This window comes from Acomys russatus, chromosome 28, assembly GCF_903995435.1.
Source record: "Acomys russatus chromosome 28, mAcoRus1.1, whole genome shotgun sequence".
In the NCBI taxonomy this organism is placed as follows: domain Eukaryota; kingdom Metazoa; phylum Chordata; class Mammalia; order Rodentia; family Muridae; genus Acomys; species Acomys russatus.
This window is the reverse complement of record NC_067164.1, coordinates 21,965,008-21,989,359: the sequence shown is the minus strand read 5'-3', so window position 1 is coordinate 21,989,359 and position 24,352 is coordinate 21,965,008. Positions and strand designations below refer to the sequence as shown.

The window sequence follows — 24,352 nt, the reverse complement described above, 5'->3', positions numbered from 1 at the left end:
TGCCTATGTGGTGCTGGGAACTGAGGTCTGGTCCTGTGGATGCTCAGCAAGCACTTTTAACCCCTGAAACATCTCTCTAGACCTCACTTGCTTTTTTTTTTTTTTTTTTTTTTCTTCAAGACAGGGCTTGTCTGTGTAACAGCCTTGGCTGTCCTGGACTCACTTTGTAGACCAGGCTGGCCTCGAACTCAGAGATCTGCCTACCTCTGCCTCCTGACTGCTGGGATTAAAAGTGTGCACCACCACGCCTGGCCTCTAGTCCCCACTTGTAACACCTTGCGGCAGTATGATATTTATCAGTGTTGGATATAACTGATGAACCTATAAGGACATATTGCTAACTGATGTCACCTGTCAGTTATAATTGGGTTTAGGCATGGTAGATTCCATGGGTTGGGGTGAGTGCACGATAACATATATCTACCATTGCAGTGTCATACAGAACCGTTTCAATGTCACGAATACTCCCCGTGTTTCACTTCCTTTCTCCCTTGCTCTCCACAACTCTTGCCAGACACTCAGTTCCCCACCCCCCACTGTCTACATCTTTTCTATTCCCCACAGTGCTGTACGTTCGAGCTCATGCAGTATGTAGGTCCTTCCTATTGGAGTCTTCACTTAGTGATATGTATTTAAAGTCCCTCTGTGTCTTCTCATTGGTTAATACTGCTTCTAATTCTTGAATAATAATCTGTTAAATGGGTGGGCATGGTTTCTTCAACGTTGCAGCATTTATGAGTAAAGCTGAAGGCTTTGAGGAAGCCACGTGGCTCATATTGAATAAATACGAGGAAGCATGATTAACTTAGTGAGAAATGCCCACCTTGCCTTCTGAGGTGACCATATCACCTTACATGCCCCTCTGGTCACAGCAACTTTCCTGTCAATCCATACCCTGTCGGCTTTGGAGTGCTCTGTGCTGTGGGCTGTGACCACTGTGTCTTGATGTCTCACTGTTGAATTAGTTTGAGGTTATTTACTCACAGATAACTGTGCCTTCTCCTGCTCTTTACTGCTCTCTATAAATCTTGGGTGAGATATCTTCTTAGGTCCTTTGCCCGTTTTGCAGGTTTGTTTAAATTGTCGTGCGCTGACAACGCCTCCTTTATTAACTTTCTTCCAAGACTGTTTCATGCTCTTCTTTTTGCAGAGATCTCACTTGGACCAAGTATACACTTAACAAATTCTCCTTTCATAAATTGCTTGCAGTCTTTTATTTTAAAGCTCACCACTGAATCCAAGATAGACTAGACTTTCTCCTATGCTGTCTTCTAGTTTTTTTTTTTTAAATAGTGTTGTATCTTGTGTTTGGGCCTGTGATCTACTCTCAAGTCAAATTTTGTAAAAAGCTGTGTGGTCTGTGCTTATGTGATTTCATTCTTTCCCTGAATGTGAGTGTTAAATGCGCCTCTTTCTCCATCTGCTTCACTTTGCTCTTTCTTCAGGGGTCATTTGACTGCATAATTTGAGTCCACTTCTGGGCTGCTTTGTCCCACAGATCCACTTGGCTCTTACTTCACTAGGGCTTTCACAGCTACTTTCCTTTTCGTACCCTCTCAGTGTTTACAGCTGTGTGGTAAGCACAATGTGGGGTTCACCTCCAGTAGTTTTTTCAATCAACACCTTTAAAATAATACGATCAGTAATCACACTATTTAGTATTTATTAAGCCATAATGCCATACACCAGGAACAGTGCAATTTTTTTTTTACCATTGTCTATGCCATATGACCCTCTAAGAATTCTAATGACATATAAATTGTTTTAGCTATGTGTCTGTCTGCCAATGTGTTTCTTGTGTTCTTATCACTGAAGCCTAGTAGCTGTTCTAAGGACAGAGAAAAACTAACCAAAAGTACTTCAGCAGGGATTTTGGCTAGGTAGCCCCAGCCAGCACTTTACCATATCCTATGTTTATGGATATGGAAGAACCTCCACACACCCCTACTGTGTGTATCTCTGTGTGTATATGTGTGTGTGTGTATCTGTGTGTAGCTTTGTGTGTATGCCTCTCTGTGTTTGTGTGTGAGTATCTCTCTGTGTGTCTCTCTTTCTCTCTTTGTATGTATCTGAGTGTGTGCCTCTCCCTCCCTCCCTGCCTCCCCTCTCTCTTTGTGTGTGTGTGTGTGTGTATGTGTGTGTGCATGTGTGTGTGTGCTTGTGTATGCTCCAGACAGTGTCTGTTCATGTGGATGCATTTCTATCAGACTGTAAGTGGTTAGAGGGAGCAACAAATATTATCTAGATCAGACCAAGCTTTTGCCTTTAACCTACTCAGGCTGAAGGAAAAGCAGACAACAAAGCTCCAGTGTTATGTTCCCCTCTTGATCATTGCCATGGCTTACTCTTCTCTCTCTCTCTGTTCCCTGACTACAAAGTGTATCCCTTCTCCAGTGAGTAATGCTGTTGTGCCTTCCAAGATAACTCAATGGACCTTTTTTATTTAAGAATTTCATTTAAGCATGTTAGAGTAAGCAGAAGCTATACTAAGGAGTTGCCGAGCTTAAGGAGACTTAGAAACTCTTGATATAGTTTTGTGTTGTCATTCAAACTGTTTTCTTACCTCCAGTCTTTTGGTGGGGCTTGTTTCTTTTTTCTTTCTTTCTTTCTTTCTTTCTTCCTTCCTTTTCTTCTTTCTTTCCTTTCTTATTGTTGTTGTTGCTCCAGTGGGATGCCCAGAAAGACTACAATCTCATTCACACAATGGAATATTTTTATCTTTAAAGACTTCTCGTGTGGAAGGTCTGGAAGTCGAGTTCCTTAGACTTCTGCTTCATGCAGAAATGAAACTGTGTTTTCCTCCTATAGAGACATGTGAGCCCATCTCTAGTCCTATACTGCCAAAAGAGCCCCACGATGAGTGCTTTACAGTCTTCATCTTGACCCTTATGAGATGGAGATAAATATACCCATTTTATAGACACAAAATGAAATCAGAGGTGTCATGCAACTGACAGGAGGTTGGGAGAGGGCAGGCTGCTTCGTGCTTCCTAGCCTGAATCTGCATCTCCTGCTCATGTTAATCTGGGCTTTTAATCCCTAAAGTTATATCTTATTACATCGTGTACTGTCCTGTAATGTAAAAATGACTTTAATAACCTGTAGCTGCTAGATTGATGAAGCAATGTCCCTCAGCTCCATTCTCCTTGTGGCTAGCAGTCCATATCTGAGAAATCACCTACCTTAGTGACAGCTAAGAAGCACACACCATGAATCTAATCAGGCTTTATGTGGCCAGAGACTCAAAACCTTGCTTTAGGGGTAGCAAAACTTAAACAGGCAAAGTGAGAGCTCACACCAGTCTTGAACGACCTAGTGACTTGTTGAATTCAGTGACTTGAAAGTTAAGTTATCTGCTCTCATTTCTCCCTGTTTTAGGAATTCTAAACCACCTACAAGATGACATAGCTTCTGGAGTGACCTCAGTGGTGGAGAGGGGATAGACGGGAGATGGTATTTGGGAGGATTTAACATTCTGTACTTAGTTGGGCTTCGGGTTTGTAAAATGAGTGGATTGGTGCAGATTTTGCTTTGTCCATAGAACAGAAATGATTCCAGGCCTTTTCCTGTTTAGGGTGCTAAAACTGTTTTCACTGTCAAATCCAGGTGCCAATCCAAGAGAGGCCGTGCCTTGATAGAGCACCTGGCACTTGGGGGCTTAGAAAACAGTTGTCTCATGAATACAGAATGAGTCGTTAGTTCAATATTAAATTTAAATCTGTTTATGCATGCCGTGTTCTCTTTAAGAGGATTCCTCTCCCTTCGTATCTCTCCTTGGCTGACAATGCTTGTTCACAAACCGAAAAGTCTGTCTAGAAAAGACTTAGGGCTGCACTACAGAAACTTGTGCACATGTTAATTCCAGAGACCTTTGGGAGTACCATTTAGAATACCATTCAAATTAATTCTCAAGTCTCCGTCTAACAGCTTCTGAATTGCCTATTCTGGATACATCCCTGTCCAGGCTCACTTCTTTAAATTTTACTCTCCTCCATCTCTCTATGTGATATTAATGGGTAAGAATAATAAATGAAGCTGGGTGAGCAGAAGCTCAAAGGTTACGCCTGCTACATGCCTGCAGCAGCCTGTGGAGGCAACTCCGCACTGGCTTATATCTATCAGCGGCTGATCCCAGGAGGAAGACTGTGAGAAGTGTCCCAGTGTTGAAAGATGTATCGCTTCCTGTTTCTGTCCTGTTCCTAGACAGCGTCCATTGGATGGTTGCATCTGCTTAGAATTTGGTGCCTGTTAAAATTTTGCATCTAGCCAGCCTCAGTGGAGGCCACAATTAATCTGCTGGAACTAGGCAGATGAAGTCAAGATCTCTGCCTCTCCCTGAACTTGAAATCTGGAGGCAGGGGTTGGAAAATGCATGCTTCTAAACTTCAGTTTTGGTCCTCTGTTCTGATTCTATAACCAGAATTAATTCAGATTTTTTTTTTCCACAGCTGATATACAGTTCCCCAGACTATGCCATCCAATACTGTAATGCATGGTGTACAAAGAGCAGTTACTTCAGGCGACACCTGCCATAATTCATCTGTAGAACTCTGCTGTTAGGATTTTGATCACATACATTTATTACCTGCAGATAATTTACTTTTTAAAAAGATATTCTTTTTTTAATTTTTAAATTATGTGTAGGCTCCTGTGTGTGCAATGCTCATGGAGGCCAGAGGGGGCACTGGATCCCTGGTAGTTGGAGCTAGCAATTGGCACTCTTAACTCCCAAGCTATCTCCAGCCCTGATTTACTGTTTAAAATTTTACTATTATGCGGAATTGGCTAAGTAAGCCTACACATGTGACTCGATTTCCATTGAAGTAATAATATCAATGAAACAAAACGCTTTTGTGCCAGCCCTGTATCCTGGGCACTGGGAATACAGGCAGGCTGCCATGCCTACCCAGAATTCATGTGCATACTAACTAAGCTTTTCACACTTCCGCAGCAAGTGCTTTACCCACCGCGCTATCTTTGGAGCCCTGAAGATATTCTTAATAAAAAAAAAAAAAAAAAAAAAAAAAGAGCTTCACAATATGGGCCATCACTTTTTGCACAGCGTGGCTTTGGGTCCTAATGTGAAGGGTGTAGAAACAACTTCATGCTGATGTTTTCTTCTCAGGGAATCACAGTTCAAAGTTCTTGATAACTAGCACTGTCAGAAAGGCAGCACTTAATAGTGTTCCAGGCGAGAACAAAATGATAATAAAGCAACACTAGCTCTGCCTCTACCCTGGGAGAAATGCAAATGTGTTATTTCTAAAACCAGGGGAGTTTATTTTTTTCTTCCCTCTAGCCCAGTGGGAGTGGTGGGAATTGTGACATTTTTTTCAAGCCTCTGTCGCTGTGGTTGCTCCTTTGCATCCAATCTCTGCCATGCTGGCATCCAAATGGCAGTCCTGTTGGGATGCTTTTGCCAGCTGTCCAGAGAGGACCACCGGAGAGGACAGCAGGAGACTGGGGCCGGTTTTAGGAAATGCTCAGGTGTGATGCTTATACTGCTGAAAGGATGGGGGAAAGAACAAACCTCAGTATCAACCACTTTCTACAGAGGGATAAAAGAACCCTTGTCATTAGTTTCCTTTGTAAGAATGGAGGAGTTCATTGCTCATCAAAGGATGATGACTGCCATGCATCTGTTGAAGCCGACTGGAAAGGGAGAGGGGATGCTAGAAAGCGGAACTCCACTTGCTCACTGCCAACTCTGTGCCCTCCCTTAGGTTCCCGAGCACCATGGGCAATGGTTCAGTGAAACCCAAGCATTCTAAGCATCCAGATGGCCAGTCGGGGAACATCAGCAACGAAGCCCTGCGGAGCAAGGTGGCAGAGCTGGAGCGGGAGCTGAGGAGGAAAGATGTTCAGCTTCAGGAACAGGAGTACCACCTGAAGGAGCTGCGCGAGCAGCTGGCCAAGCAGACTGTGGCCATCGCCGAGCTCACGGAGGAGCTTCAGAGCAAGTGCATCCAGCTGAACAAGCTGCAGGATGTGATACACGTGCAGGGGGGAAATCCGCTGCAGGCCTCACCCGACAAAGTGCCCCTGGATGTTCACCGCAGGACCTCAGGCTTGGTCTCTCTCCACAGCAGGAGGGGGGCGAAGGCTGGAGTGTCTGCAGAGCCAACCACCCGAACCTACGACCTCAACAAACCCCCCGAGTTTTCCTTTGAGAAAGCAAGAGTCAGGAAGGATTCCAGGTAAGAAGTTTCGGTGCTCGGTTCATTCAAGTGGCCTTCACGGTTAGAAAGACCGGGGAGGAGTCCATGAAGCTCCCTGAACGGCCAAGGGCACAGAAACCTCCGGTGTGTCTGGAGAGGTCTGTGGAGACCCTATCTCTTATTGGGCAGCTTTTTTCTTCAGATCTGGAATTGCACTTTACCTGGAGGCTAAGGGAGGCGGGGTTTAGATTCTGAGACAGGTGCAACTGAGGGGTCGAATTTGGTAGATGCCATCTCTGTTCTCTTGACACTCCCAGAGGCTTGATGGTCATTTAGGGAGTGTGCACTTCTCTTTCCTCTTTTTTATAATTAATTTTTTAATTAATTTATTCTTGTTACATCTCAATGCTTACCCCATCCCTTGTATCCTCCCATTCTTCCCTCCCTCCCATTTTCCCATTATTCCCCTCCTCTATGACTGTTCCTGAGGGGGATTACCTCCCCCTGTATATGCTCATAGGGTATCAAGTCTCTTCTTGGCAACCTGCTGTCCTTCCTCTGAGTGCCACCAGGTCTCCCCCTCCAGAGGACATGGTCAAATGTGAGGCATTAGAGTACGTGAGAAAGTCATATCCCACTCTCCACTCAACTGTGGAGAATGTTCTGACCATTTGCTAGATCTGGGTAGGGGTTTAAAGTTTACCGCCTGTATTGTCCTTGGCTGGTGCCTTAGTTTGAGTGGGACCCCTGGGCCCAACTCTGCCTATCATAATGTTCTACTTGTAGGTTTCTAGGACCCTCTGGATCCTTCTACTTTGCTATTCTCCCATGCTTATTCATAATAGCCAGAACATGGAAACAGCCTAAGTGTCCCTCAGTAGAAGAGTGGATAAAGAAACTGTGGTACATATACACTATGGAATACTACTCAGCTATTAAAAACAAGGAATTCCCGAAATTTGTGGATAAATGGATTGAGCTAGAAATGATCATAATGAGTGAGTTAACCCAGAAGCAGAAAGAATCAAATGGTATATACTCACTTATATCTGCATACTAGCACTTCTCTTTCTAAGGAAGCCGATTTAACGATACACACAAAGCACAGCCGAGTTGGACAGGTACAGCAAAGCCGCTTCCTAGCTGCCGGTCTTGCAGAGAGTCCTGCGAAAGGACCACGATGGAGACTCAGAGGAGGAGGAATACTTCATTCATTCACCGCATAGTCCAGTGCTGAGTGCTGCCCCTGCCAGGCGCCATGCTGGCTGCTTAAATTTAAACAGACACAGCTCTCTCTGTCTTGAGGGGAGAGGTTGCTCACACAGACAGACAAATGAGGACTGCTTGTTAATTGGGAAAACAGAGAATAGGAGCAATGTGGTAGGCGATGTCAGAGGAGTTGGGGAGAAAAGGTGAAAGAAATGAAATTGTCACGAAGACCTGGCTGATGGATGAGGTGACATTTAGCTGAGACACAAAGGACAAAAATTGGGCATAAATTAGGTGAAAAGACCATTTTAGGCAAAGGGAACAAATTAAAAGTTAGAGTTGATTTATTAGATCAGACTCTTTTCCTTTTGAATGTTTTAAATCAACATGCACTAAGTGTGTACATGTACATGAGAGTGTGATATTTCAACACATGCGCCCAGTGTATTGGGAATTCAGGGCTTCTATGTTTTTTTTTTTTTTATCATGTATTTATGTGGGGACAAATTTTGAGGTTTTGAAAGAAAATGTAGAATTACACCACTACCTTCTTCCTATGTGTCTGTCAGTGTGTATATATAAGTACAGTCCTGACTAACGTTTGATTTCCTGATCAGGAGAGCTTGATTAGAAAGGTAAGTTACTGTCTCCTTTCTGTGTGGTCTTTCAATGAGTGTTTGTTAATTGACAGGAGGACTTTGCCTTGATAACGTCTTGGTTGAGCCTGCATCTCTGTGCAAGATCTGTGAAATTAAATCAAATGTTAATTTACTCACAGGCACAAGTAACATAAATCAAGACAAAAACATCCAACTTGAACAAATAGCTGACTAATCTTGACAACAAAACTATGAGGGGATGTTTAATCCTTCAGTTTGTTGACAGCAGTTGGAACAGTGGATGATCAATAAACACTTGAAAGGAGTAGAGTCATGCTGGGTTATTAATCATAAAATTTGGTAGGTTAAATAAATCCAATTAATATTAGGCGTTAGGAGGGTTTGTGGCACCCAAAGATTTATTCTGAGTTGGTTTAGAACGGTCTGATCTGTTTATTCCTTTCAAAATAATAATTATTTTAGTGGCATGGATTTATAAATTATAGTGGTTATAAGCATATGCCTAATTTCTGGAACTTGTATATTACCCACCATTCTTTTTGATAGACTATGTGTTTTGATATAGATGTATAGTTATATTCTATACATCATATTATTATACTCAGACACATATATGTGGGCCTACATAGTAGATTATTTACTGCCATCCCCAACTCTCAAAGTAAATCTGGTGTTATATATGGGATAGTATATGAGAAAACTTAGAGCTAACTTTGCCTTTCTCTTTACATAAGTCACTATGTTTCTCCTCCTGAAACCAAGGATTTGGTTATTTGCTTTTTTTCCCGAAGACCTGCACTCAACTTGAGTCACAGCATTACTCTCATAGAACTGAGTAATACGAGACAAACATATTCCTTTGAATTGCTTGGCTACCTTAGTTATTACATGGCAAAGAATATTGTTATATATATACACTTAGAATTTCTAAGCTAAACTCCAATGATTTTTCTCCTGTGTATAGTGAGGGGATGGCAGGAAAGGCAGTGAGCCTCTGAGTATGAATTAACCATGATTCCTCTTAACCCAGTGGCAAGCTGGGTGGGCATAAGTGTAGGTGTTGGTCAGGATAAAAAAAGGGACTAATCTATATTTTTTTGTAGTACTGGAGATCAAAAGATAAATTGATCTTATTAATGATTAGTCCTAAGGAAAGCAGGAGGTAACTCATGCCCTAATAATTCTTATATGCTTCCACAGAGCCTCAAGGTCATCGGTGAAATACTTAAGTAGAATATGAACCCATCACCCTTCATTGATTGGCTTATGCTTCAATTTCACTTGATACATGTACAAACACATTTCTCCTTGAGTCCAAAATAGCTGGTCGAGCACAGCAAAGTCAATCAAGTCACAGATGTAATTTTTCAGAGTTTAAGAAGTATTCACCATGAACAATTCATTTCTCCATTCCTAAACACTTCTAGTTTTGGAAAAAAAAAACCCAAGCAAGTCTTCAATGTCTTGTATGCAATTTGTGAAGAAAGTTCCATAAGAGACAATATTCTATGGGGTGTTAGTCACTAACAAGGCCTGATATACACAGCCCATCGATTTGGCCACTTTCCAAGCAGCTCCTGCTAGAGATGTAAGAATGCATTGAGTTTAAGTGGCTGTTCCGTTCATTCCTAGGTTCTCATAATTTATTCATTGAGCTTCTGTAATATTTCCTGGATGAATTGAAATCTAAATTTATACCTAATATATATATATATATATATATATATATATATATATATATATATATATCAGATACATTTTGGGTAACTTTTGCTCTCCATGCTTGTTCAGAAAGCCATTGAATATCATTGTAACATATTCTCTTAAAAGAATACCTTTGTTAACAGAGGTTCACAGCTCTCTTAAAATCAATAGTCTTAGGGACCTATGACCCATTGTGAAGAAAAATCAGAGCATAAAGGATGACAAGTTAAGAACTTCAAGTTCAGTTTCGATGATCCGCAAGGAACTGTCACTCGCAACACCCAAGCCTGTGACCTTTGAGACCTCTGCTCAGATATACAGTTTACTGAAGAGTGAATGTCATTGATTTCCAGGCAGCCTCTGCTCATGCCAGCTTTGCTGTCCTGGACCCACCAAATGTACTTTTAGAGTTGGAATAGCCAACCTGCACAATTGCACCTCTGTGCTCGAAGCAGGGGCATTTGTAATGATGTGGCAGGGGACCATAAAGATCTAGACATTTTTCTTTTCTACAGGTCAAGGCTTGTTCTTAAGGATTAGGCTCTGCAGTATTTCAGTGATGTCTAGTAGAAATTTGTGTAATGACTAAAAGGCTCTGTAGCTTGTGCTGTCCAGTGTGGCAGCCATTGGTCAAATGTGGCCCTTGCGTGCTTGAAATATGGATACTGCCTATAAGGGAATTAATTTTCAACATCAGTTACATATAATCATATACCTATAGGTGTCTGAATAGAATTGGTTGTGGCCATTCTAGAATATGAGTTCATTGTACCTCTCAGTGCCAGTGATGAAAGTGTGATCTCTGTGGGCTTTGGAAGCATGTACAAACAAAGAAAGAGCAGTTTTAGACAAAGCCACAGGAAATGTGAATGTTCCTGACAGACTGAGGTGGGCGCAAAGCAGAGTTGCTGTGAAGCGGCTCTGGACGTGCACAGCGCTTTGTAGTTACTTGGCATTGAGCCCACGGACCAGTTTAGATCTTCAAAAGCAGACAGCTGAGTCGGCATGCCGTCTGCTTCTATTATAGGCACCTAGGTTTATTGGAGTAGCCTAACCCATGTGAGGCTTACTACATTCTATTAAGTGTCTTGGTCTCTGATTTCTATATAATGTAGGCGACTATCAGAAGACCCGGGAGATAGAGGAACATTAGGAATCATTTCCTGCTGCTCTTGTCTGGGAAGAGTATGGAAACACACACACACACACATATACCAGAGAAGGTGGTGAACTCAGACTGGAATCTAAGACTTGACTTGGAGAACCTCTGACATTGTGGATCTACTGGCACACAGAGACCACAGTCTCGCATTTCAGGCCCCAAGGGGCTTTATGATAACATACTTTATTAGTTAGTAACAGTGGTGCCTCCTCCTTCTTCCATGTGGATCTGAGTAGGGCCTGTGCATCGCACTCATGCTTAGCATGAGCTGTATCCCAAGAGAGGGTTATGGGTAAAAGGTGTGAAGAGTGGATTTGTCCCAAGCCGTGTTCCACATAGCAGTTCACATATGACTCTTTGAATGAATCCCATGTTTCTCAAGGCCGAACCCGAGAATGCTCAGGATTTCTGTCCATGCCTGACTTGCCAGGAGCACCAAGGTAGCCAGGCCATGCATCCGAAGGTCAGACCCAATACTGAAATTAAACTTTCTGTTTCTGTAGATGTTGTTTTGCAAACTCCGGCTCTGGCAGAGCAAAATTACAAGCTCATGCTGAGTATCTGCTGGAACCCAGGCAGATTTGTCAGAGACATCTGCTAAGTGGCTGGTATGGGTGCCGTTTTGCTAAGAACCTTCAACTATCATTTGAAACTATTGTTCCTCTGTGAAAAGGAAAGATAGAACAAAGGACTTGCCGGTAGACTTCAGATGTTGACTCCAGTTTTAGGAGGGACAATTAGTTTTGTTTGTCACTCCCACCCCTGGAGCTGAATAGGTAAAACGGGGAAGCGTTGGTGAGTCACACGCTGAAGCAGAATGTGGGAAAGGAGTGAGGAAGAGTGTGCTGCACTAGTATTTGTGCTTCCTTTCCCAAGGGGTTCTTAGCGGTAAGTGTGCATTCCGAGAGACACGCTGTTACTCAACAGGAAGTTCCTGTGGAAAGAAAAAACGCTGACATGTTAGTAAATGTGTGCTAGGGTGAAGTCTGATCCTTCACACACGTGTATTACACACACACACACACACACACACACACACACACACACACACACACACCAGCAACTGTGTGCTAGTCACCAGTCTAAGTGCCGCATAGATGTGGAGACTTGTAATGCTTACAACATCCCTGTGGATCCTCACAAACCACTTCACATATGAGAAAACTGGGACATGGAGCCATTACATCACTCATTTAAGGCTGCAAAGTTCTTCATTTCTGGATGGGAATTTAAAGACCCAGAAACAACTCTTCACCTCTGTTCTACATGCTTTTTCCAAAACTAGAATTAAGATAAGACTTCTCATATCTTGATTGAAAAGCCTTGTAGGAAACTAACTATCAAAGAATAACAAATAGATCATTTAAATGCTCTAATTAGCAAAAAACAGACAAATAAAACACCATAAAAAAAAAAAATGCCTCTCTGCTTTTGTTGTTTCTCTATGAAAAATTCCACTGCCAGCAAGGGCTTCTCTGAAATAAGTTTGCAGTACCAGGAAGTTGTGGGGGATGGGAGAAGGGGCTGAGTTATTGACTTACACATTGCTATCTGAGAGGGGTTTGTTGTTGTTGTTTGTTTGTTTGTTTAATTTATTTAATCACTTTATAGCCTGATCCCAGCCCCCTCCCTCCTCTATCCCTAATCCAGCCCTCCCACCCTCTCCCTCCTTGCCCCCCACCCCGTGAGCTTTTGATAGACAATTGGAAACTTTCAGAGTGAACTATAGACTTTTACCTCTCAAGTTTGGTAGTTAAAAAGTTGATGCGAATGCTTGAAATAGTGCTAGCTTAATGTCACTATCTGGGCAAACACTAAAGCACTCAGAGCCATGAAGGCACGGGGAAACAGAAATTTAACAGCTTGATCTGATGGCTAAAAGCTATGGGTAATGATTGCCAAGTGCCATGTGTACTGGAAGGCACCGGTGTGTTTGGAAACAAATGTTATGGTTTATAACAATAATGCTCACATAGATACCCAGGTCCAACTAGATGCTAAGAGATAGGGTGAGGAAACAAAGTTATCATTTAAATATTAGCTGTTCCTTGTTTTCCATGCGTTATCTCTTGGACACTTTGGACTTGACCAATCAGCTTTGTGTGACTTCTCTGTTGTGCCAAAGGTAAAATTAAAGCTCAGGGTAGTTTATCACTTGACTAAAGCTTGTAGTGTTGATAGACTGTTGAAGTAGGTTTGCAGTTTGAGTCGACCTGATGCCCAATGTGCCTTCTCGACAGGATGCAGCCTAGGGCGTCAATGGCTTCCCTTAGGGTTGTATAACCAGGCTTGGGTAATTTTAAGGGGCTGGGGTCAGTGAGGGGCATCATTAAGTTTTAAAGAAAAAGGGAGGCGAAAATGGGGGAGTTTTAGAAGTGTCTAGAATTAAGTGCGGCTGCCTTGTCATCGATATGCAGTTAAGTGAATTAATGGTCTCTGTAAGCACTGGCATTTGGCGCCTCTCACTTCCAGGCTCCTCATTTTCTTCTCTCTAGGAATACAAGGGCTCTGAGCTACTTACACCCAGCTGCCCCTCTCCCCCCTCCCTCAACCCTCAAATTCCCTGTTTTATTCATTTCTACTCGTTATTCCTTTTTACTGCAACCCCCACTTCCAGGCTACCAGCACCTAAGGTTTTAGGAAAATGTTTGCAGCCAGGATTCAAAGCCTGACTGTTTTTGAACAGTCTGAAGTTCAAGTACACATATATAAGCCTTGTGAGGACATTATCCTATGGACTACAGTCCTAGATGAACCTATATGATACTTTTATGCTACACAGAAACTGTATCGATCCTAAGCAATAGCTTCAGGTTATAGAGGGGTAGGCCTGCACAATAACACATTAATGTCATCAAGTCAATGGCTATTTACCTAATATTGAATCAATGAAGCTCAGTCTTTTAATTTAGTTAAGCCACTGTTGCCATTGTAACTCACAGAGTGCTTTACAAGCTGCCTAGGTCATAATTATCACCTGCAGTTTCATTAAAAATTTTTTAAATAATTTATTCTTTGAGAATGTCATACAGTGTATTTTGATCATATTCATGTCACCCAGATTTACCCTTCCCTCCCTCCAAGATCTGCCCTTACATCTCTTCTAGATTTACCTTTACACCCACACTTCCCCCAAATTCGTGTTTTCTCATAGGCTCCGGTCTGTGCTGTCCATCCACTCACGAAGATGGGGCCATGCACTGCAGTGTGTAACTGGAGGAGCTGCAGCTAGGGTGGGGCTCACCAATCCCTTCCCACTCCATGCACAAATGTTGGCTGGATAGATCTTGCGTGGGCAGGTAGCCATATCTTTGGTGAGTTTAAGAGTGCTGTGGTCCCACTATGTCCAGAAGACAATGTTTTTGCTGTGGTCTTCCCCAACCCCACCCCCACCCCAGCTCTTGCACTCTTTCTCTCTTTTGAGACACTGCCTGAGCCTTCAGGGCATGAGGTATTACAGGAATCCAGATTATGAATGAGCATCTCCCTTATTTTCTGACCCACGAACAGTTGTGAGCTTCTGCATTAACCGCACTCACTGCACAAAGAAATTTCTCTTGTGAGGTCTGAGACTTGCACTGATCCATGGGTTGGGTGAGGTACACACTAAGAAGGCAGTTTGACTCTGTGTACATTTATAATAGTAGAGTGCACTCACGACTGGTGCTTGTAAACTCCCCAGCTGTGGCTTCTTGGCTAGGCCTGAATGTGTTTCCTCCTGTGGAGTTCACCTTGAATCTAACCAGAGAGCAGTTGGCTTCCTCTGTAACGTTCATGCCACTATTGCACCCATGGACATATGTTACCACGGGTCATTACTGCAGCATGCAGGGTTCACAGCAGGGTAAGACTCTTGACTTCTTTTTCTCTCAGTAGCCTGCACAGCACCTTCCAGTTTCTAAAGTGTGTGTCACCTCAGCTGGATGTTAAGACAACTACAACTTAATCCCAGCATTTTTGACACATACTTTATTTTGCTTTCTGGCTCCTTAATTTGTAGGGTCCTGTGTGTTTCCTGGATAAATACCTACCCATGGAAGACAGGAGTGGAAACAGTGCAGTTGAGGAAGCAGGAGCCCCATCTTGCTCTTTTGGTCAGAGGGAAGCCTTGCCCTGGCTCTGGTCTCACAAACTCTGAAGTCTCTGTGAGCCAATACTGCTCCCTGTCTGACTTTTAAGATTTAAACAGCAATACAGTTCTGAGGCAAGAGGAACTGAGGCAAGGTCAAACCTCTCAGGTGTCTAGACTTTATGGAAGTGCCTTTTTTTCAAAGGATACCTTTCTCATCGTGACTACACCTCTTGCTTTAAAGTCTCATTTTAAATAATCTGTCTTTGAAGTATTTTTTTAGAGTTATAACTCATTCAGGGCAGTCTTAACTGACAGATGTCTTTTTTTTTTCTTTAAATCTAGAACCAGCAATAGCTAGAAGGATGCTTTATGTATAATTTATATCAAAGTATGAGTGGTCAGGGATCTGTATGTTTATTTAAGCCTCCTAGGGTTATGTTTTGTCACAGGAGCTCAATTTGGGGGTTAATTTATCTAGCAGTTCTAGGGTAGGAAGGGAAGAATGCTGTGGAGTGCCCATCCCCCTCTCTCAGCATGAGAAAAGGCATGGGGAGCTAAGGAAACAACAGAAGAAGTTACTGCTTGAAATTTCTTGAGACTAGGAACTCAAAGAAATCCAAGTGATAAACATAATAAAAACAACACACATTTGCTCCTCGGAGTGTTTTTGGTTGGAGTTCGGTGCTCATTTTGTCGGTCTTAAGGCTGCGGTGAAGGGTCTGACAGTTGTGCTTTTTCCAGTACCTTCTTGAGGAGTGGATCTCAACCTTCCTAATGCTTTGACCCTTTAATACAGTCCCTCATGGTGCAGTGATCCCCAGCCATAAAATTATTGTCGTTGCTACTTCATAACTGTAACTTTGCTACTGTTATGAATTGTAATGTAAATATATCTGATGTGCAATCCCTGTGGGGGTTGCCATGCAAGAGTTGAGAACTGCCATTCTAGAGGAAGGTTCTCTTCCAAGCTCATATAACTTAGTAGAATTAAGGGCATTGTGGATACAGGACAGAGGCCCTTGATTTCTTGCTGGTTTTTACCTGAGGGCTGATCTCAGCAACTTAGACATCTCAGGCATCCTTACCACAGGATACCTTTTCTTAAAAAATTAATTTATCATAATTTATTCAGATTACATCCCAATTATTATCCCTTGCCTGTATCTTCCAATTCTCACCCTCCTTCCCTCTTCCACCCTACTCCCCTCCCCTAGACCTCCGACAGAGGAGGGCCTCCTCCCCTACCATATGACCACAGCCTATCAGGTCTCATCCAGATAGCCTGCTTGATATCTGATAGGCTACTTGCTTCTCCTTTCCACCACGGGGAAGTGATCAAATGCGGGGGAGGCACCAGAGATTATGTCAGAGGCAGTCCATACTCCTCCCCGCTTCCACAATTGTGGAGAATGAACTGTCCATTGGCTAGATCTGCACAGGGGGTCTAGGTTTACTGCATGCATTGTCCTTGGTTGGTGCAACAGTTTGTGCAGACCTCCCTGGGTCAATATCCACCAGCCTTTGGTCTCCTTTTGGGGCTCCTGAACCCTCTGGGTCCTTCCATCTCCCCATTCTTCCATACCACTCTCAGAGCTCTGCCCAGAGTTTATAGCAAGTCCCAGCAACTCTCTGGATTCCCCCCTCTGGGTGGAGTTTCTCAGAGGACATCTATGTTGGGCTAATATCCACATATAAATGATTATATAGCATGTGTGTCTTTCTGGGTCTTAGTTAACTCACTCAGGATGATCATTTCTAATTCCATTCATTTGCCTGCAAATTTCAAGATTTCCTTATTTTTAATAGCTTAGTAGCATTCCATTGCATAAATGTGCCAGAGTTTCTTTATCCATTCTTTGGTTGAGGGACATCTAGGTTGTTTCCAGATTCTGGCTATTACGAATAAGGCTGTTATGAACATAGTTGAGGAGATGTCCTTGTTGTGTGGTGGAGCATCTTTTGGGTTTATGCACAGGGCACTTCTTCCTGGCAGTTGAGGAGTTGCTTTACAGTTGGCTTAGATGGTTATAAAACCCTGGGGTAGCCTTCTCCTTTGCTGTATGTTTTGTTGATGAGGAACAGGTCCTTGGATCTTACTCTACTGTATGGCTAGATGTTCATAACGATGTGAAGTAGAATCCATGCCAAACGCTTTTGCATCTTTAAAGCGAGGCTGTCTGGTTAAAAATGGCCGTGTGTGTAAGTAGGGCACATGTAAGAAATTCAGAGTCATGCATCTATGTTCATGGCATCACCAGCCAATGTTTATCGGTGGATGAATACAGAAGCAGAATGCAATATGTAGAGTGCACAATATGGGGATATTATTCAACCTTAACAAGATATTATAGCTCATGCTATAGCATAAGTGAACATTTAAAACATTATACTAAGTGAAATAGATCAGACTTAGAAAGGACAAATACTGTATAGTTCCACTTACATGGGGATATCTATAGTCAAAAATTAGAGATATAAAGTAGAGTGGCTGTGGCCAGGGGCAAGACAGAGAGATTGAGTGTGTAACAGGCGCAGGGGAGGTAAGTGAGTGATGGTTGCAGACAATGGGAATATACTCGATGCCTGTGCATTCAAGTAGCGAAATGGCACGTTTTACGTAACATATATCGTATCACAATATAAAAACATATTCAGAGTCCTAGGACTGTTTCACAATGTGTTTCCAAATGCCAGGCCATGTTTTAAGTTCCAGATGGGGTCTGGGAGGAGGGAGAAGGAAATAAGGCTGTTTCCAGTTCTGCATCCATTTGTTTATACTGTGAACGAGACCAGGCTCTATCAAAGGGCTAGTGTCAACATTGCTTATTAGTCATTTATTACTCAATGCTTGTTGGTTGCTTGTTTGACAACTACATGCATTTGTTAGCCATCTTTTTGCCATTTTCTCTGTGTTCTCATTCTTCGGAGTGTTGCAGAACTACAGACTGAAGAGTGACATACAACCCTTCCTTGTTTACACCTATAGTTCTTTAGAAAAAATATTTTACATTTATTATTTTTTTTTTCAGCGTGGGTGAATGTCTGTGCACCCATACGTACCCGCATCTATAAACCACTGAGTCATTTCACAGGCCCTCAGCTATGATTCTTTAGTGTATCTGCAATCACCTCGGGAATTATTTTAAAGGTATCTGGGCCAAGCCCTTGGAGATCCTGATTAAATTGGTTTGAGGTGAGAGTCCAGCCTTACAGACTTATGAGCACAGCTCACTGCTAGTGCTGAGAACCCTTGTTCCAAGGATTTGCCCCAACCCAGTGACTTCCAGAAATAATCAGCTGAGTGGTCTAAGATCAGTGCTGATTAGATACTTAGAGCTGTTTACCATTTACACCTAATTACCGTGCCCCACCATCAAGTTGGAGCGTATCATCAAATGTGTCAAGCTAACGTTCTTGTAAATTCTGGTTATTTTCAACATTTCATAATTAATCTCTGTTCTTTGATACTCATGGGGAAAGACCCATCTGCAGAAGCCCAAGAAAGAGACAGAGAAGTATTTGTTGTGAGCAGGAAGTAACAGCAACGTGATTAAATTAGAGCCATGCTTGATTACAGGGACACAGCAGGTAAGAGCATGGTCAGGAGAAAGTCAAGCCTGCCTTTTGATTACTGCTGGAATAACCTCACCCCTTCCCAGGCTGGTTTGTTGGTTTATAAACACACTTATATACTTGATGTCTTTTTGTTGTTTTATCTATCCAAATTTAGGGTTTTGATACAAAACCAGGAAACAGAAAGATGTGTGTTCTGTTTTTTAGGTGACTGAAATAATTTACACCCACTCTTGCCTCTATGTCAATAATATTCAAACACATAGAAGGAACTTGAATGTTTTCCTGTTTTCTCAATTTCATTAAATTCCGAATATGAGCCAGGTACATCGTGAGAGGTTAAGTAGTAAGTTGAGGAAGAAGGCCTAGCCTTAGTCTTAATGATCTGAGTCTCTTTAGGGAAATGAAAATTATTTCCATCATGTGTAGTGTACATTATACTGTAAGAGACAGGTATAAGGGAAGAAGGAACTTAAAAAAAAAGATTTTTTTATTTATTATGTATACAATGTACACCTGCACACTAGGAGAGGGCACAAGATCTCATTCTAGAGGATTGTGAGCTACCATGTGGGGCTGGGAATTGAACTCAGGACCTCTGGAAGAGCAGACAGTGCTCCTAACCTCTGAGCCATGTCTCCAGCCCCAGAACTTTTTTTTTTTTTTTAACCTGGTGAGATATTTTGTTTGTTTGTTTATTTTAAAATAAGTCCTCACTATATAGCCCTTGCAGGCCTGGAACTCACAATATGGACCAGGCTGGCCTTGAACTCAGCAGTCTTCTGTTTCTACCTCCAGATTGCTGGAATTAAAGGTGTGTGCCTCCACACCTGGTCTTAAGAGAAGAGCCCATGTTGGGTTCTAAGGGAGACATAGACTTATAGATCTAAAGTGGGCTGGCACATTTGGGGATAACCAATAGTTCAGTGAGTGCGGATACCCTGAAATGCGAGGAGACTGGACAAGCAGAGGGGTTAAACCATTAGGAGTTTTAATCTCCCTGGATAATATAGGCAGAACTTATGTAAAGAACAGAGAGTTTTCCAGTCCTCTGTTTTTAAATTGGCAGTGACTAGCTGGTTCACTCACTGCAGTAATTTTATGTCCCAGGCACTGTGTTCTAAGTACCTTATGCTGTTAACGAATTTAATTCTCATAGAAATTTTATGGCCTGTGGACTGTGTTTATTGTTGTTTTACAGCTTAGAGAAACCAAGAGGTTAGGTGACATGCCAAGGTTCCAGAGTTAATAAATGAGAGGCCTTGGAATAAACTCTGGCATCCCAGTGCAAGATCTTGTGTCTTATGTGTGCTTCTTATTTGATTGCATGGCCAAGCTGTGTAGTGCAACGCCATACAACATATGATGTGGATACAGCAAGGTGCTTATAAGAGCCTTGGTGGAAAGAAAGCAGACAAGGGCTACTGGCCCAGCCTTTAGTGAAAAAGCTCATTAGATAACATGGTGTCGAGGGGGTCTGACCAAACATGAGCACAGAGCTCTCTAAAATCCAGAACACAGAAGGTGGACTGAGATTCCAGCAGTGAGAAATGTGGGTGAACAAATGGAATTTCCAGAGCTAACTTAGAAGATGGAAATTTATGGCTTTGAAGAATGTTATATAAATTGGTGCTACAAAAGAATTATGAAAAGTTGTGATGTCGCCTCAGATGGATATGAGTTTGAGATCCTGCCCGCTGGAGGAACTTTGAACGGAGCAGAGCATCTTGGAAATGCTTTTGTTGTTCTGTGGTTTCCAGAACCTTTGTTTTCCATTAGTCTCCAGAAAAGCATGCTATAATTACTCGAGTTGCCAACTGCTGATGTTGACATGCACCAAGGATTTGCTGGCATGCTCTCAGAATTAATGTGCAGACTATTCCTATGGAGCAGATATGGGTGCCATGCCTGAATCAGAGCTGCCGAGGAACCCACAGTTCAGAAGGTTAAGTAACTGGTCCAAGGCTGTGAAGCCCGGAAATGGCAGAGTAGAGATGTGAGGTTAGCGTTTTCTAGTTCCTGAGCCACACACATTTTAAAATACTGTGGGAACAGTAGTGGTTCCAGGGAGATGGTTCAGTGGCTAACATACTTGCCAGGCAACCATGAAAACCTGAGTTCGATGCCTAGTATGCACGTAACAGCCAGTGGGGAAATGTGCACTGTAACCCCAACACTGGGAGGTGGTGACAGGAGCATGCCCCTTCCCCCAGATCTTCCCTGCCAGCCAATTTAGCTAACTAGCAAGCTCTAGGTTTAGTAAGAGACTCTGTCTCAAAAAAACATGTGGAGAAGAACACTCCAACACTCAAAATTTGACCACTACATGTGTACACTATCACAATGAACACAGACTGATTTTCTACCGAAACACACAAATAATAAAGTGAATACATCCATGTACCCATCAACCATTACTTGAGAATAGAACTCCTTGTGCACTCCCAGATTTTGTCCGTTGTCCACTTCATAGTTACTCTCTGTACTGCTATTAGCATAAATTATTTTTACATGTTTTAATAACTTACTTTAATGGAGCTATAAAGCACAACTTTATAGGCTTTGAACTTTTTCTTTATATGCAAAAATCATTTATGTTATATACAGTAGTGATTTAGGAATTATCGTTGCTATGTAGAGTTTATTGCATGACTTTACAAAACTGACCAACTCTATACTGGACACTGGGTGGCTTTGGGTGTTTAATGCATACAAATGCTCCTGCCATGACTTTTGGTGCATGAATGCATGACATCTGGTTGATAGGAACTGAGAAATGCATAGCTTGGCAGTATGATTCTTCTAAATTAAAATTTAGCATAGACTGCCAGGTTTCCAAAGCGGCTGAACAAATTAATACTCCCACTAGCAATGTAAGTGTGTTACCTTTCTTCACATTTTCTGCAGTGTTTGGTAACATCAGCAACCTTCATCTTACTTGTTCTGAATATGTTGTAATGTCCCACTGCATTGTGTACTTTTCTTTCCTAGTTAAAGCTGATGAGCATTTTGCAATTTATTTTCCATTAGAACCTGATTTGCCCATCATAGCATGAATTCCAGGTTTTACCCTCCCTCAGGTATTTCCATACATTGAGGCTGATTTCTGGACTTTGAATTTTATACCAAGGGTCTTTTTTGTCCATTCTCATAACACTAACATGTTAGTTGTTTTGATTTATAGTAAATTTAACATAATTTTTCATTTTTCTTCAATTTTCTGAGGCTATTGTTTAGCCTTTTATAACTAGGAATTTTACAGTTAGCATCTCAGTTTTCAAAAATTAAAAAAGTTTGATTTGAATTCTATCAATTAGAATATACTTGACATCATCAAAATTTTTCATTTTAGTGGGCCAGCGAGATGGATTGGGGAGTCAAGGCACTTGCTCTAATGCCTGATGAATTGCATTTGACCCCTTGAACTGAAGGGGAGAGACAATTATACAGAGTTGTCCTCGGATCCACATTGGTGATACGGGGGGGGGGGGATGAGAGAGGGGAGGGGAGGGCATACATGCATTTACACTTACATACTATATACACAAACACACTCAATAACATTTAAAAATTCAACTTCTAAGTCAATTACTCTAATATGTTCTTCTATCTTTTTATATTTTGTCTTTCCTTCTTCTTCCACCCCTCTCTTGGAAAGAACAACATTTTCTCTGGAGCTTATTGGGATGTGAGAGAAAAGTATAGCAGACTTTGTGTTCATGCATGTTGTGAAACCTTTGAAAACATACATCAGAGTCAGTACTTCTCTAGACCATGGCAAATACTGCATCCTCCACTGCCAGGGCCTGTGAGGCAGCCCTCAAGTCAACGGGCACATTCTTTTCTCTAGTTTTCTAATCATGTCTTTATTTGCTTCCTTAACTTTCAAGCACCAAACTTCTTAGAGGAAGTAGAGGAATCATCTACTGTATTAGGTTCCCAAACTTCCCCTCAAATGGCCCTAAATTTTAGCTGCCTCTTCTCCTCGCATTCCCTCCTCTGTCCTCTCTCCTCCCCATCTCCACCCAATTTTCTCATTCCAGCCCTCCCCACTGCAGTCCACCCACAACTATCTCTATTCCATTTCTCTTTCCCATGGAGATCTATCTGTCCTCTCCGCTTCTACTTCCTTACTCTATACCAACCCACTATGGTCCTGTGTATTGCAGCTTGGTTATCACTGACTTAACAGCTAATATCCACATATAAGCAAATACATACCATTTTGTCTTTCTGTGTCTGGGTTACCTCACTCAGGATGATTTTTTTTCCTAGTTCCATCCATTTGTTGGCAAATTTTGTGATGTTATATTTTAAAAGACTGAATAGTACTCAATTGTGTAAATGTACCACATTTTCTTTGTTCCACATTTCCACGTTCCTCTGCTGAGGGACATCTATGTTGTTTCCAGCTTCCAGCTATTATGAACAGAGCATCGGTGAACGTGGTTGAGCAGTGTCCTCGTGGTAGGATGAAACATCCTTTGGGTTTATGCCCCAGGAGTGGTATAGCTGGATCTTGTGGTAGATTGATTCCCATCGTTCTGAGGAACATCATGCTGATGTCCATACTGTCTGTACAAGCTTGTACTCCCACCAGCAATGGTTGAATGCTCCTCACATCCTTGCCAACACAAACTGTTATTTGTTTTGTTGGTCTTAGCTATTCTGAAGGGTGTAAGATGGAATCTCAGAGTCATTTTGATTTGCATTTCCCTGGTGGTTAAGGACCATGTAAGCGTTTCTCAGACACTTGAATATCCTCTTTTGAGAATTCTCTTATTATATTTCTACTCATATTTTAATTGAGTTATTTGTTTTCTTGATGTCCGGGTTTTTTTTTTTTTTTTGTTGTTGTTGTTCTTTATATATTTTCTGTATTAGCCTTTTATTGCGTGTGTAGCCGGTTAAAATCTTTCCCCATTCTGTGGGCTGCTGCTTTGTCTAAATGACAGTGTTCTTTGCTATGCAGAAGCTTTTCAGTTTCATGAGGTCACATTTATTAATTGTTGATCTTAGTGCCTGTGCTGTCAGTGTTCTACTCCGGAAGTCTTTCCCTGTGCCAATGAGTTCGAGACTATCAACCGCTTTCTCTTCTATCTGGTTCAGTGTATCGGGTTTTATGTCAAAATCTTTGATCTGTAGGGAGCTGAGTTTTGTCCAAGGAATTAAGTATGGATCTATCTAGATTGTTCTATTTGCAACCATTCAGTTTTACCTACACCATTTGTTGAAGAGCTTATCTTAAAGTATCAGGTGCCCATAGGTGTGTGGACCCATGTCTGGATCTTTAATTTGATTCCATTTATCAAGACATCTGTCTTTGCATCAATACCATGCTCTCTTTGGTTACTGTAGCTCTGTAGTACAGCTTGAGATCAGGGATGGTGATAATTCCAGCAGCTCCTTTATTATTTGGGATTTACTTGGGTATTGTGGGATTTTTGTGTTTCTATTTTGGGAAGCTAAAAGTTGTCTTCTTAAGAAGCCGAAGAATTGTGTTGAGATTTTGATGGAGGTTGTGCTAAATTTGCACATTGCTTTTGGTAGGATGATCATATTTACTATCTTGATCCTACTGATCCATGAACATGGGAAATCTTTCCATCTTTCTGATATCTTCTCCAATTTCTTCCTTTGTTCTGCATATGTAGTGTCTGGATTACTATGTGCCAAGGGAATTTCTTTTTGGTACAGTATATTTGGTGTTGTATGTACTTCTTGTGTCTTGATAGGCACCTCCTTATTTAGGTTAGGGAAAGTTTCTTCTATGATTTTGTTGAAAATATCTTCTGTGCATCTGACCTGGGTTTCTTCTCCTTCCTCTATTCTTATTATACTTAGAGTTGTTCTT

At 41.9% G+C, this 24,352-nt stretch overlaps 1 protein-coding gene across 1 annotated transcript in view; it reads left to right on the top strand.

Moving 5' to 3' along the window:
• The first annotated feature begins 5,724 nt into the window (after positions 1-5,724).
• Positions 5,725-24,352, top strand: part of Prkg2 (protein kinase cGMP-dependent 2) — an 89,904-nt gene continuing 71,276 nt past the window's right edge. Inside the window, exon 1 of the mRNA XM_051170814.1 lies at positions 5,725-6,197. Coding sequence (XP_051026771.1) covers positions 5,737-6,197 — 461 coding nt within the window. The 5' untranslated portion in view covers positions 5,725-5,736. The remainder of the gene's footprint in view (positions 6,198-24,352) is intronic.